Consider the following 16,254-nt stretch of genomic DNA (forward strand, 5'->3'; position numbering starts at 1 on the left):
AAAGAGAAGACGGACAATCAAGATTGCAATGCCATGACTCTGCCTTTGGTTCAAAGTTATCATAGTGAATCAACACTTGCCACCTCAAAGTCTACAATGGTTACTCCAGGTGGCAGGCTGGTATTCTCACATGACAGATACAAGTTTTGCTTTGTTTAAACGTGTTCACATTGTAATACTTCACAAAAAATGTACAGTTATTTGGTTTACTTTGAGTCCGTTTATAAAAGTTCATTTTTCTTTTCCTGTGTTTTGTATTTTCTCTTTGTTATCCTCTTGTAACTACTTCTACCACACGCACACAAACACCGAGTGCTGTGCATTTAGAAAAGTTCATAGACACTGGCAAAAAAAATTGTTCCGCCAATCTTGTGATTCACTTAGTCTTTTACTTACAAGGGTGGAAACATGGTTTTTTCGTACAGTCCGAAGCGTGAAACAGTTTTAGGGATTATCTTCCATAGAGTCTGTTAGCTGATCCATTGGTATGGCCGAGTTGGGCTCATGTTGTTTCAAACGTTTAATGGTGTTCTTCAGGGCCTGCCTCTTGTTACAGAACCAAACTCTGACCACTTCGCGGTCGTAGTTCAGTTTCTCTGCGATCTCTGTCATTTCTTGCCCTGAGGGATGCGTGTTCTTCTCAAAGTGGGCGTTGAGGATCTCTAGGGCCTGTGGCGTGAATGAGGTGCGCCTCTTGCGCTTTTTGGATGGCTCACTCCCAATAAACTCGGTCAGGTTCTGCATGCCTGCCCGATGGCGGGCCTCAGCCTCGGCCATCCACCGCTCAAGCACCGGCTTTATCTTCTGGGCACTTTTAGGGGTGATGTCCAGCTTTTCAAACCTGGCAGGATACAAAAGGCCAGGGTTCAGTTTGGCTGTCAGACTGTTAGCTATAGTGTTCTCTTGGGCTTCCTGTGGTAGGAAAAAGTGGCTTCTCAGGATGGTGTGTCTAAGGGAAAATTGAGAAAGAAGAGTCTTACACCATTGCTCTGCCAGGTGGGACCTTCCTGCCTACCTGACTACTTGACTGGCAGAGGTAAGTTACATGGAATATGAAAACTGTAAGCTACAATAGGAATATTTTAGTAAAAACTGGCTTTTTCACAGACCCCCCCACAATCCCTTATGCAGTGAATTCATGATTTCACATATGCATGCACAAACATGTACACACAGACACACAATCACAGAGAACTACTAACAGCGACATTAAAAGTTAAGAAATGGGAAGTTCATAATCTGTGTTCATTATTAGACAAACAATTGTACTGATGGGTCTGCACTAACACAATGTTAAAACAACACATTCATGCACATATACAATGTAATACCTATAAACATTAGGACCTATATTCACTTATCCACTTATGCCTAAAACCAGCTACCGCCTGCCCCAGGACTCTTCTCCTGACTCTCCTCTAAGGCTTTACCACTTTAATGTATCACCATGTATGGAAAATGCATTACATCAGCTAAGTATATACTACTGCCTGCTGATAAGCTCATCCTGACTCAATCCAGACTCGTCTATGTAGCTGAACCAAAGTGTCCTGAGACTACAATAAGATGGTTTGAAGTGCTTTACCTAAGTTCCCAGCAAAATAATAAAGTCAAATGTGGTGTACTTTTGGAATTTATAAAGCAGTGTTGTCAAAGTCGGTTTAAGTTGGTCCGACTCATGTAAGATTATCAGGGAATGCAAAATACGTAAATTGAAATGCAGTGAATACAAATGGAAATCTTTTACATTCTCAATGGTTATCCTAAGATTCTGGCATGGATCGCCTGTTCTAAAATATCTGCCACCTAGACCCTCATTAACAGTGGCCCATTAATAACAATTGTAAGATTCCAGGCCCATTGTAATTATAAATTATATGTTTTGCACAGAGATTTCAGCTGCTTTTAGCAAGCGATAATGTGTGTGAAACTTGGGGCACGGAGAATAAACTGGTGTGGAGGCAGTTTAATTTTTATTTCCCCAAATCTTGCAATCCCTGCTATTTGCGCGCTCCGTAATTACACCGATCTCTCTGGTGAGAGTAATTCTAGGATGAAGAAATAAGGGCATTTTAAGGGACCATTCATTATGAGGGCCATGATAGTGTTTTATCACTTACCACTCACTGACTTTTAGATGTAGTGGTGGCTCCACTGCTAAGGCGTAGGAGTGTCGCCCCACTGCTCTGCGAGCAGTATTTAAAGGAAGACTAAAATGATAATAACCAACGTTATTACCATTTTAGTTTTCCGTTTCCTGGTGCGGGGCAGAGCTGCTCTGCTCTCAGAGCAAGGGGAGCAGTGGGGGGGGGGGCACACACTGTGAGTGACAAATGACTGATTGTCCGTCTCTCTTGGGCCGGCCAAGCAGTCATGCGCACTTTGAATGTTCTTCACCCAGGCTGCATTACAGCCTCGGTGGAGAACATGCTCAGGCTCCCATTCCCCATGTGAGCACCGAACCACGGCGCTCAGACCAATCACAACGCTGCATTGTAGCGTATTGGTTGGTTTAGGGGAGCGTGGGAGCTCGGGTGCTTCCTGCTGCCGGACTCCAGACAGAAAGAAAATAAGAAGAGAACGATGGAGAGGCAACGGCCGGCCACAGCCAGGTAAGTGTTTTTTTTTCTTTTTCATTCCCCCCTCACCACCGCACCACACCACCCCGTTCGGTAGGAGACGCTCCTGTTTAGATGGTGAGGTGAGGTTAAAGATTGGTGAAAAACCAATTTAAGATTATGAAATATTTTATGCTATTCAAACACAGTTCTCGTCAAATAGTCATGTATGAATTAATTATTTCAAACAGATTTTACTGAGTCAGACAAGTGGCAATACTGTGGGGATTTGGAACAGTTCATCTGGTATTTCATGTAATTGAAGTATGAGACAGATTTGGACAAAACTCAGAATGTATTTCCCTTACAAAGCTGATAGTTTATTTCCCTGGCATAATACATGTAATTTTCATGAAAATTATGCATATTATATGAAATGCATTTTGTTGGGAGTATGCGTGAAAACTGTACACAAGGGCATACATTACACCCAAAAATCATACAATATACCAGAGGAAGGCTGGCTCAAGCAGAAATTGCCTCGTGGCTTCACTGTCATAGTTACTGTGGGATATTTTCTGCTCGAGCAAGTTTCCTGTAGTGAAAATGTACGCAAAAAAGCATAACCAGGAAGGAAACATGACACAAAAATTGCAAACACAAACATTTAGGAATTACGCAATCTTTCACTTGGGTAAAATATATTTCTCTCAGGGCTAATGTGGAGGAGATTTTATGGATTAATGTTGCACGAAAGAACGTGCTTGAAATGCAAATTATTTTTCAGGTCCCAAAAATCTTGGGGCTATGGGATAAGGCTGTGTTATATCATTACAGCAAATGAATAAATGATCAGGAAGAAATGGACCAGGAACAAACTGTAAGCTGCAGAGACAGGTGAACAGTGAAAATAACATTAAAGGCTGCAAATAAACCACTCAACCTATACATCCTAGAATACCTCAACTCTTCACTTGACAAAATGGATTTTATAAAAATCGTTGCATTACCGGCCAATCTTGACGCTTTCAACATCTAACAAACCATATATGGATCAACTCGCTCCCCCTGTCATAACGTGGACATCATATTCGCCCCCTGAGATGCGCAACGGTGACTGACTGTTTCCCAGTCATCTGTAGTGTCTACCACATCACTACATTCAAGATCAACATACTGTTTTACTACAGCACCTCCTAGACAGCATCACCCATAACTTCACATACAGACAATGGAAAAAACGAATCTCTTAACTCCAACCTCAAAACGACACCAATCGATATGCCCCCTTAAAATGTACCCACCAGTGCACTGGACAACAAGATACCACTGAAGCCCACTATCAGGGTTAATCTGAAGAGGAAGACACTTGGCTTAATGATAAGAACAAAAAAAATGAAAACACAATTTAGCATCCTACAGCTCAAGTGGAGGAAATCAGGGGATGAAAACGACAAATTCATACTGTGTCACGGTTACAGAGTCTACAAACTGGCTATCACTATTTATGCTTCTATAATAGTGTTTCCTTTTTGTAGTTCTGGTTCAGAACCACAAAAGGCAATACTACTGTACACGTATAAATAATATTAACTGCCATCAGAGGAATTCTACAAGATTCTAGTAGAAGTTTGCAATCCAGTGTGCCAAAACACACAGATCTCATGATCCCAAGCCTTCTGCAACAAAAGCTCCATGGATCTGTTCTCAAAATTGGAAAAGATAGAAAACTATCTAAAAGAGAAAACAAGTACTACTCCTTCTACTCATGACAGAACTACCACAAATGTGGACACCAACAAACTCACATCCCTCACCACCTTTAACCGCCTAAAGGGAAAAGGTTTCTACAATATATCAATAAAAGCAGATTTCCTTCACACAACGTGTGCATTGGAAGTAGTTAGAAGCATTCTAAACAATTCCTGGCACTAAGATATTTTCTACTAAGCTGAAAACCTCAGACTAGTCTTCAGGAATCTCACCCTTTCCTTTCAAGCAAACTGCATGCCAATATCTAATGGCCTGTTCCTTGGTAAACTATTCAAAAGGATAAAACAACACCCATCCAACCACACACCTAGAAGGTGTAGCTTGCTATTCCATGTGAATAAGCACTTCTGCGTCCCACATAGGGGTGGCAGGAGCTATGGAAATACTGTAATAGATTAGAATTCAATACAATAGAATGTTGTCTTTGTAGCATGTTAAAAGTATGTTTGCTTCCCTAGAGAGGCTGTAATAGCATCCCAATTTAGACTGATACAGCTGAAATTGATCCACTGGGTTTACCTCACCACAGCACAGAAACATCCCATGGGGCTGATAGCCATGGGGAAATGTCTGAGGTGTGATGACCCACAAGGAGATATACTCCACACATTCTGACATTGCCCCACACCCTCTCACTTCTGGAATGGGATTCTGGGACGGTTGGAGGGTGTGCTGGGCTGGAAAATCCTCAGGGACCCTAAACTCCTCCTTTTACATGTCACATACGAATTATGGGGTACTCGATACCAAATGGCGTTACTGTGACTGTGTTTGATCATTGTCAAAAGGGATATTGCAAGAACGAACCTGGAAGGACACAGCACCCCCCATAGAGGCATGGGATAAGGGTATGGATTATCGTATGGGACTGGAGAGCCTGATTTACTTGGCAAAGGGATGCACCGAGAAAACACTATATAATCTGGATGGAATGGACCACGATTAGGGGCATAAATTGGAACCATGAACAGACAAGCCATGGTCCACTTCCGGAGATACACACTGTGACACACCCAATTCACAAGCAGTATGAGAGGCTCAGGTCTTGTTATATAGCTCAGTGTTATTATGCCATGTTTTTCTGCATTGTTGTTTTACTGCTCTGTTGCCATGCTACATAAAGTGATGTGCCATGTACCGGTGTTGCGCAGAGTGCCACCACTCACTTTGTGAAATCAATAAAAATGTTTTTCTGAAAAAAACGTTTTTGTGGGCCTCGTTTGAAGGTTCTCTGCATCCCATCTCAGTTTATGGGATATAGGGGCTTATTTACAAGTTCCTTGCGCTGCCGGTGCGCCACTTTTTAATATAAGGAAAAGTGACGGGGCTTGTGAATAAGCCCCATAGTTGTATAATCTGTGGCACTTTCCCAGACACACTGCTTCGCTTTCCCTCATTCAGATATTTTAGTTATGCTGAAGGAAAACGCACTGCAGAGCTGGAGCGCGCCGCATTCCTCTGTTCATCCCAGGGATAGCTGATTGCTTCGAGAAGTCAAACTCCATTTTTGAAGGAAGGCTTGGCAAAGTGTACAGATAGTAAGTGCTGGCTTTTCTAATGATCTGATGCCTTCCGCTCAATTGTCAGTATCAAGCAGAGACCATTCTGTAAGCACTCAGAGGGGAAGCCTGGACAAACAGCATGGTGGAAATATAGATTCTCACCTACAACCAGTTTGAGGGAACAAATGATGAATGCCTAATGCCTCCGTGGGTCTATACAGTATTATTGTGGGTCAGACTTTCCTAACAAGGCTATGCGCATGTGTGTATTTCACCACCTGCCCATCGCCCCCATGTGTTTCTTTCACAGGAGATTACAAGGGGATTTAGGATGCAGGGTGTGGGAAGCAGTTCAATGCATAACAAATTAACAGTTTTATCAGGTCACGTACTTTGAATAATATTTGTATAGAAAGTTGACAGCTTGTGAAGCAGGTTGAGGGAAGTCGTTCATTCTTGAGAGAGGGGGGGGGGCACTGTTTCAAGGCATACCTTAGGGGACTAGTCCCACCCCTTGCACAACAGGGTTAGGTGTGAAAATTGATCTTTACTTCATGTATATTTACTTTGACTATATGGCACAACCATGAGCAAACTATGCCAAGCATTCAGCTGATCTTTAAACATTTTCATTGTACCCATACCACAGATGAATCTCTAATCCGAGGCCTAAATATGTTTGACACTGATTCACAGTGCATCTGTCTAGTCACATCTTTCACTCATACACTAACAGTTCGGGTGTTATCCCACCCCCTCCATCTATCAAGTATTATGCCATACACTGTATAGTCTAAGCCACTGACTTGAGTTTTTCGGTACACTGCCTCCAATACACTTTCATTGGCTTCTTCTTCACTCCTACCAGTGACCTTTGCTGCTCCTGTCATGGATACTTTCTCCACACCCTCATTTACCCTGTCTCTGGAATGTAATGACAATCACTAACTGCCACGGTCCCTCAAACCAAACAATTCCAGGGAGCATGGTGCCAAAGAGCCTCTCTGCACGGTGAGGCTTATGCACAGGGTTTTTCAGTGGATATATTGAAGGCGAGTGTGCTGGAGGTGGGGGGTTCATTATAGGGCTGTGCATGGAAGGAATATAGAGTGAAGAGGAAGGTTGACACAAAGTGAGACAATGTAGGGAGATGGACCTAAATAGTGTAGAGCAACAGAATAATACAAATTTAGAGGAAGTTACAAAAAAAAAGGGTAATGTAGAAGAAGGACAACTCCGAGGGAAAGGGGGAGGGGAATGTGGCCACAAAGAAAGTGGTGAGGGAGATGGACACATTGAAAGTGTGCACAGAGTTGGACGTAGTATGGCAAAGTGTGGTGCGAAGTGGACATGAAAGGGTGTGTGGAAGAAGTGAATAAAGTGGGAACGTTTGATAGGGGTTGAGCAAGAAGGAAGAGTAGAAGACGGTGAAACATGCAGAGTTTACAGGAAGATAGAGACAGTGTGTGGAAATAGGTGTATACATAGTGGGTGTACCATGCGCTGTACACATACTTTAAACAGGTGAACAAAGCACCAGGGATGACAGATCAGTGTATATAGGATGAAGGTATATACTGAAATAGCATGTGGAAGTAAATGGATACCTAGTGTTTATTACAAGTTTAGCAGTCTTGCAGCGGGCCACCACACCAGCGCCCCACTGCAAGACTGCCAAACCTGTAGTTAGACCGCCCGTCGGATTACAAGTCTAATCTGTGTGGGCGGTACTGCTGTGACTGACCCTTGGTGGTGCATATCTAATGCACATAGGTGTGCCTTAGAAATGCAGTGCCATGAGACCACTGCAGCCCAGGTCTGCACGGAAAGAAGTGCTCAATGTTGTGCATTTCTTTCCGTGCAAAAACAGAGGATGCAAAAATACAGGGGGGGGGGGGTACAACATCTGTCCCCTGCATGCAATCCCAGGCCCAGAAGCAACAGGGAGCGCTGTAAGGGACCTCTGAGTTGCCTCACCGCCATCTTTTCCAGGGTGGGCTCGCCACCATGGAAATGATGGCGTTGAGGCAACTCGTAATATGCTTGCAGTGCCACAGTTCACCACCAGCATATTGGTGTCTCTGACTGCTGTGCAACCTCTACGGCATCATGGATCCCTGGCGGTTGCAGCGATCCTGTGGTGGTCCAACCACCCAAGTCGTAACAGGGCACAAGGACTGCCAGTCTGGCAGTCCATGGACTGCCTCCGGGACTACAGCGATTCCATGGACCGCATATTCATAATGAGGCCCTAAGTAAGATTGTGAAGTGAGGTATACACAGTGGCTTTTGGCCAGACACTTAAATCCCAGTCCCATCAAGTGATTCCCCCATGGCTGAAGATAGCCAAAAGATTAAATGGTACCAGGGCAGGTGCTTGAATGTTTCACCTGGCTAGAGGGAGGTAGTCGGCTAGAATATGATGATGTATGCATAAATGGTGCAAAGGTTTGAAGAGTAGGATTTTGCCTTTAGAGCATTCCCTGCCCTTAATAAAAAGGCAATTCTTCTAGTATTTTCTTGCTTTTTTTTTGCGATCTAACGTGGTGCCCTCACGTTGCTGCCTTCCTGTGACTAATGACCGTGTGTGTGTGCGCGCTTGAGTGTATATGTCTCACCCATTAGCTTCCACCCTGTGATAAGCCTGAATAAACAAACCGTTTTACTTTTCCTTCAGGTCTTTAATCTTTTAACATTAAAAGAAAAGAAAATGAATATTTTTATTTTTGTCCACTTGTGGCCGCCCATGGTAGAAAGTGGAGGCTACTCTGTTCAGAAAGAGCATGGTGGGCCTTGAAACCCTAAGCTGTTAGAAGTAACTGAGGCCAGCATTATGTATCCCGCATGAAAGCATGCTTTTGGGAATGGTTACAAATGAGATGGGCACTGATGCAAGGGCTCTGCTGACGTTTTCTATTGTATCTCCTTGTACGTGGTTTCACATTGCCTGATTGATACCGTTTCAAGTACTATATAAAAGCTGACGCATGAATAAAATCTCACTCTTGGTTTGTAGTACATTTCCTGAGTCACATAAAAGGATTGACTTCCCCACTCAGGGGCCAATTATGAGAGGGTCGATCCAATAAAAGGCCTAGTATTCGCCCCATGGACACCACCAATTCCAACAGCATCAATTATTCTAGGTCAGGACGAGTGATTATCTTTAAGTTGCAAGTGAGTGCACAACAACTTGCAGGAATCAGTGTTTGGACACCAAAAATGTATCCAGACATTTTGCCTCCTTTCAGGAAAAACACTGAGGGAAAAAGTACACCCCGCCCTGTCTGTGGTGCTCTCACGGATACTGAATTCTGCATGGATAACAAGGAAGTGAAAACAAATGTGAGGATACAAATATACTCATAGTTCGATATGCAAAATGATGATACAGAAAATGAAGAAAACGAATTAAATATCAGTCTATATAATCTAACGCAAATATAGCCTGGAGAAAAAAGAACGATACAGCAGCAGCTGAATTCTTAAAACGTTACTACTTTAAGCGGTGTTGAGCTGCAGAAGGTAAACAGAAAGCTTTGCAACAGGGCACAAAAGCCTACATATCAATGCTGCTCCGTCCGCGTGTTGATGCTGGCTACCTGGTGTTTGGTGTAACGATATACACGTCTTGAAACAAATTTCACAGCAGTGGCCTCCTCGTATAGACCGGATAAAGGTTATTTTCTACTGCGCGGCACTTATAAGAAAAAACAGTAGGGGAGTCCGAAGGACGGGAGCTCTTTGTATTATACAACAATCAATGGGTTTTATGGAAAACCGTCGAGCAAAATGCTCGCTGCAAGCTCGCTGCCCCATACTGATGTTATTTATAAGTTTAGTCTTAAACTGCAGGAAAAGTACACTCCGCTTCCGTGGGGAATACATTAAAAATATAAAGAGTGGATAAAAAGACTGAGCGTTTCCAGCATCTCAAAGAACAAAATCCACTTGAATGAGTTCCGGGCTGGTAGCTAGCCTCTCCTTGACAGAGGAGACCCCGAGCCAGTGCCCAGGAGGACACAGCTCTTCCCTAAGTGGGCCTGCTAGCTCATGCATAAGCATGGCATTAGTGTAACATGCATACTTGCATACGCCGCATTTACGTCTTACTACTTTAGCCAAGATCCGCTCTAAATCAGTCGAGACGGCATTATCTTTCATCCATTTAAGGTCAGAGGCGGTGTAATTTTCACTTCAGTTTAGTGATAAAAGATTCATGCTGGGGGCATCAATTTAGCAAATGGAAGTTAGAACATTTGCTTCTTGCTTTGCGTAGCAGGGACGCGCTTGTGAGCGGTGAAGATCGCTGTATGAGCTACTTGTGGCAATTATGATTAAGGATAGTCACAATACTCAAGAGAGGTAATGCCGCCACTCTTAGAGTTGAGAGTATATGGTTGGGGGACCTATTGTAAAAGATCTTTACTAACTACTAGCAAACAGAATCCTAAAGCAACCTATTTGGTATTCCAACATGCTCCCTGCCTCAAGAGTTGACACGAGGTGGTTGTGACAATACTGACCCTACGTGGATTTATAATCACTCTGGTCCATTGTCAAACCACTGGTGGTTAACCTGTTGACCGCGGCGCAAATTCCGCCACGGTGCGGTTGAAATAATGGTTGGGCGTGGTTTCGACGGCCCCCGGCCGTCCTCCGCATAGAACTACCCTGACGTCGGACAGTAATCCCTGTTCATGGCCTCATGAAATGAGCAACAGATTAAAGTTCAACTCTCATCAGGTTGTGAATTGACACATGTGACTTAAAAGGATCTGGGCTCACATAATGTGTGCCAGACCGGATTTTGCAGTGGTGATGGGGAAAAGTTCCTTGCACCTGATGACTGTATCAGCTGGGCATATCGTTACAAAATAAATGCTTCCTTCATTGTGCATCCCTGCTCTTCAGCACCCACTAGTATCATGGAGTTAGCTGGAAGTCCCTTCCTCCATTATCAAAGGCAATTTAGGTCCCTCATTTTGAGAACCTCAGTCACTATTTGTATTTGTATTTGTATTTGGTATTTGTTAGCCGTCTATATCACCCGTAGGTCTCATAGCGCCAGCAGATACTCAGAGAAGACAGACGCTGGGTCTAGGCAGAACTAGAAAAGCCATTTTTGGTTTTTTTTTTGGAACCTCCGATGGTTTGTTTCCAGTCTGAGGTATAGAGGCAAAGAGTTCCAAGATTCTGTGGCTATTTTAGAAAAAGATCTGTCCCCATTCCTTACTGTTCGGACTTTTGGAACAGTGAGGAGATGCTTACCGGTAGACCGAAGGGTTCTAGCTAGTCGGTAGTCTAACAGCTTAGTAGCTAGCTATTTTGGTCTATAGCTGTTAAGGGTCTTGTGGACTAGACAGCATAGTTTGAATTTGATCCGTTTTTTTATAGAAAGCCAGTGTAAGGTCTTCAAGCTGGGCGCAGAGGGGGTGCGGGGAGGGAGGTTTAGGACAGCCGCGGCCCGTGGAGGGTGTTTCGATGAGGCGGGGTGGGGGGTGCTAAAAACCAGAGTATGGATAATTGAAGGTAAGTAAACAATTTAATTAATAAAACGAATTTCGTAGCGCGCCCTGCATCGCAAAATGTGATCAGCCTGTAGACTAAAACAAGAATAAATGTGGGTCTGTTGGTTCTGAAGATTTGGCAGTGGTATTGATTCCATTGCTCTAATTCTACCCTGAATTAAGATTTGCTGCTGCGGTGGCAGTACTTCTAGCACCACTAAAGTAGTATCAAAGCCATAGAGTCAATTGTGATCTTTGTAGGAATTTCACTCAATCAGTCACGTGCACACAAGTACAAGTATTACTAGAATCTCTTTAGAACTTTTATTCCACTTTCCTCTATAGCAAGTGTCACCATTTATGTAAAGGTCAACTGATGGTCCCTTCAGCTCACTCAACTAACGTGTTGCTGCTGCCTATGTCCTCATTTAGAATATAGTGGACAGAATGCTCTATCAAACTCTATCCTATTCGCTGTATTACACGTGCCATAGGCTATGAAGCATTTCTTATACAAAGAAAAGGAAATCAGTCACGTTTGTGATGGAGTATCTCATCCGCCAAATTCTAAATAAGGCCCACATTATTTAACCCACATACACGGTCATCTATTCTTTTACTAAAAAAGGTAAGTACAGGCAAGTACAAACACACACACGAAGACACACTCGCACACAAGCACCCTTCCTCCCACTCATACAGAACAATTTATTAGAGTAATGTAACTGTTTACCTGCAAATGGCAGACTGGCTGTAGGCTGGGCCTTCTGTGGCACTTAGAGCTTGACCAACTTGTGTCTGTGTCAGTCCAAGGGACAAGCGCCGGATTTTGAAAGCTTTGGCAAATTCTCTGATTTCCTCGAGATTCACACCGTCTACCTCGCTGCTGGTCATCTGCGGGTCTGTGGAAATATTTGAGCGTCTTAAAGCATAGTATGAACTTTGTGCATTTTACATGGTATTTGCAGTTTCAGTGCTTTCAAATATTATCAGTGCTTTCAAATATTATTATTTAAGACAAACAAACGTAAAAGTGAAATATTATAATGAATTACACCCAACAAGAAAGTAATTTGTTTAAGTAGCAATCTATTAGGATAAGACCTAAGCACAGGTGTCAGTTCACTTGAAAGGACTGTAACGGCAAAGCTAGTCCTCCATGTAATTTAAACTGTAAATGCTTCTTGGTTTTGTTCTCGAGTATATGCTTTAACATTTTGTGATGGTGGCTGCAGATAGTCTGACATCCGGACTGGCCTGTAATAGGTTAACTCAGTTCACATATGACATAAAAACCAGCATGATATATGAAAATAAACCCTGCATTTCTAATGTGTAAATACAATTTTAACAATCTCACAGTTCATGACATTTCACCACTTTTCTTCTTTTCTCTGTTAGGGTTGTGAAAGTTGTGTATATTCCTTCAACCTTTTCTTATTGTTTAGGTCTCCTATTAAAATGGCATTAAGACAATGAAATTCATCTTATTCCCACAACTTGCATGGGGTGCGGTGGAAAAAACGTCACTGGTGAAAAGTTAGAGGATGATTATCTTGATATGCATTCAGTGTCTGGCGAGTTTAGCTATGCACATGGGCTATAGATGGGCATTCGTAGTGACATCAGTCACGGCACAAAGTCTGAACCGCACACCAGAGTGAGATGTGACCAAAGAAAAACACAGGAAGGGCACTGGAGATCTGCCCAATGAAACTGCAGATGAGAATGACAGCTCGAAGTAAAACTATTCACAACGGAGTCCTTACCTAGATTGCTGCAGGGGTGTTCGGTACCTATTGATCAGACATGCAGAAGGCCCCTGACATTCCTGAACAACTATGTGGGTGGAAAAGGGAATAACACACCTGCAGTAGGAATCTGGTGAAAATATGGAGTGAGAGAGAAACACTGCACTGGTTCTCACTCTTGGAATGGTCCATCACAGGTGAAAACAGCACAGGGAAACTCGGTGCTTGAAGGTATGGTTTGTCACTGGTCTGAGCGTAGGAGTAAATGGAAGGCCACAGGTAAGTTTACAGATATAGGCGGTTTACTGGTTTCAGCAGCAGACCAGATTAGTCAGGAAGCCTAGGACACTAGCACAGACCAGCCAGTAGCTAAGGAGGCAAGAGAGAGAGAGATACCCAAGGGTTTCCAGCACAACCAAATACAGACTGGATGAACTGGAGGAGAAACCAATAGAAAGGAAAAGAAAGGAAAAAACAACAAACATGAGGGTTGAATAAATGATTTCGAACTGATATGAAGCAGAGAGCCACAACAACTAATGAATGTTGCTGAGCAGAGACTCCAAGACAAAATGGCTTCAAATGTGTTGTTTACCCCTAGCCCCAAAAGAGTACTAATAACCAGAAAGTGTGTGTCAAAGTGTATCAATCTGTTAGTGGTCTAATGTGTAGATTCTTTTTAGGTTCCACTGTCTCGTTGTCCCACCAAGGCCTATGCCTGATTATCTGTCTTTGCTTAGCTTGATTTGTGATAAGCAGATCGAAAAGTAAACAAGAAAAATAATTACAACAAAAACCTTAACCAAAGGATTAAGAAGTGGAAGTGGGAAAGTGTCAATCATGAGTGTAGGGGGTGAAAATCCAAAGGTTGACAGTTCTGTTGAATAAGCACTGACGATTTCAAAATGTCTGTCTCCAATATAGAATATTCAGCCTTCTAAACAAACCAGTAATAGTCGCTATTAGGACTCTCAGGTGGTATGCAATGTCATGCTTTTCTCCATGCAAGCCTCCAATATATTAAGCACTTATCCCATTCCTACTACTAGCCATTTCTCTCACTAATCCTTCGGTAATCACTTGAAGCAGTGTAGCTGCATTATTTTGTAGAAGCACGCAATCGCCTTTTTTGACTTTTCCGCTATTATAATGCTCTGGCTAGCATTAGTTGAAAACCAGACCCGGACTGTACGGCATGTCTATTCCCAAACGTGATGTCCACCCAATTGATACAAACACTAAATATTTGTTTTCTGATGCACTGTTTCTATTGTAACTGCATTTCAGAAATATTTGCTGTCTGTTACATAGTTAAAAAAAATGTCTGCGGGACCTGGGCCTGAATGGAAGTGCAAACCGCACAGGAGCTTATTTAGAAGCCCCTTGCGCCGCCGGTATGTCACTTTTCCCCATATTAAAAGCGACGCACCTGCGGCGCAAGGGGCTTGTAAATAAGCCCCATAGTGCGTCAGTACTGGTTCTCATATGGTAGACAAATATGCACTTTCTTGTTTTTCATACTAAGTGAGGGACTGGGTTCTGTTTAATGAGGGTTATTCTTTCAAGGTCCAATCACTTGAAATGTGGCGTGTGAGAGATGGAAAGGAGTCCTGCCTGACCCCCTAGCAGGCATTCCCCACTACCACCCTCCAAGCTTCTGTATAATCATAAGGCAGCAGGCTGGTCGGTTTCCATTCTGTGACCCTCATCAATGTCATTTAAGAGGACCGAAAGCACCTGCTGATACCCCTGTGCTTTTATTTGCAACCCCTGATAAATCCTGTCCTAACCTTGTGATTTAACCAGTTTGGCGGCTGAAGCCCTGGAATGTGGTACTAGGACTGATAGGAAGAATCAACCATCCTCTTGAGGTCCAGAGAACACTAAAATCCTGGCTCTTCCCATACACGTTATTGCAGAGTGTGTAATGTTGCCTGCTTTCCCTTGATTAATGACGCCACACTGATTAGGTGATACAAGGGTATTTATTAAGGTTAAACCTTTATAAGAGTGCCGAGCTGATATCCAGCTTGCTCGGCGTTCGCGCCTTGCTGCGCGCATGCGCTCTGCTGCCCAAGATGGCGGCCGCCACGTTACGTCACAACGCAATGCGGGGCGGCTAGACCGCGAACACTACATATCTCCCCATTTTATACAATTGAATAAAATTCAAAACTTACAGTCCTTCACCCATCTCAAAGTCTCGGAATCGGGAAGGCCTCACCACTGCTCTTCCTCTGCGGGTATACCGTACCGGGGTGGCAGGGGTATCTCTCCCCAAAGTCTCATCGCTGCCTCCCACTCGGTTGGGCTCCGCTGGGCTTTCCCCCGATCTCCTTTCTCTCTCCTCTTCTCCCACCCCCGGGGTGGTTCGGTTGTCCTGTGCTTCGCTCACTTCTCCATCTTCCATATCCGCACCCAAGTTAGAGAGTTCAGCTCTGTTGTTGGGTCCAGTCGTTACTCCCTGTTCCGGCTCATCTTGACTCCACCGTAGTACTTTGTTGCACCTCGCCATGCGGTCTTGGGACCACACATTGCCGTCACTCAGCAAGGCCGCTCGATCATACACCTCCTTAACCTGGAACGGTTTGCTGTACTTGCTGTCTCCCTTCCTTTGCATCACCGCCAACTTGACTCTCACCCATTCGCCTTCTTTTAACCCAGTCTCTTTCACGTTCCTTTGTGCATTGTAGTACTTGGTGTATACCGCTTGTGCTCTTTCCAGGTTCGCTTGCACCACTGCTGGGGACCATTTACTGGTTACAGTTTTCTCCTTCCACATTTTGTTGTCTCTTGTGAAGGGATCTCTGCCTCTCAGGATTTGGAAAGGGCTGTACCCCGTGCCAGTGGGGGTGATTCTGTACGCCCATATCATTTGGCCTATCTCCTTTTCCCAGTCCTTGCCACATGCAATCGCCGCTTGCACTGATCCCATTATCACCCGGTTAAAGCGTTCCACCAGTCCGTTAGCCGCCGGGTGATATATAGCAGTGTGCTTGGAGAGGATGCCATTTCTTTCCATGAACTTGGTCCATTTTTCTGAGGTAAATTGAGGACCGTTGTCACTCAATATTGCCTTGGGGATACCTTCTCTTACAAATGTGTCATCTAGGAACCTTAGAATTGTTTCCGTGTCCATTATCTCTTCCACTTTCACTTC

The 16,254-nt window shown here is 43.7% G+C and overlaps 1 protein-coding gene across 1 annotated transcript in view; it reads right to left on the reverse strand.

Annotated features, from left to right (window-relative positions):
• Window positions 1-313: 313 nt before the first annotated feature.
• Window positions 314-16,254, reverse strand: part of POU6F2 (POU class 6 homeobox 2) — an 875,167-nt gene continuing 859,226 nt past the window's right edge. Inside the window, exons 8-9 of the mRNA XM_078685854.1 lie at window positions 12,077-12,245; window positions 314-949 (exon numbers count right to left, since the gene is read on the reverse strand). Coding sequence (XP_078541980.1) covers window positions 445-949; window positions 12,077-12,245 — 674 coding nt within the window. The 3' untranslated portion in view covers window positions 314-444. The remainder of the gene's footprint in view (window positions 950-12,076; window positions 12,246-16,254) is intronic.

The sequence above is a fragment of the Lissotriton helveticus genome, chromosome 4_1 (assembly GCF_964261635.1).
Source record: "Lissotriton helveticus chromosome 4_1, aLisHel1.1, whole genome shotgun sequence".
Taxonomy (NCBI): domain Eukaryota; kingdom Metazoa; phylum Chordata; class Amphibia; order Caudata; family Salamandridae; genus Lissotriton; species Lissotriton helveticus.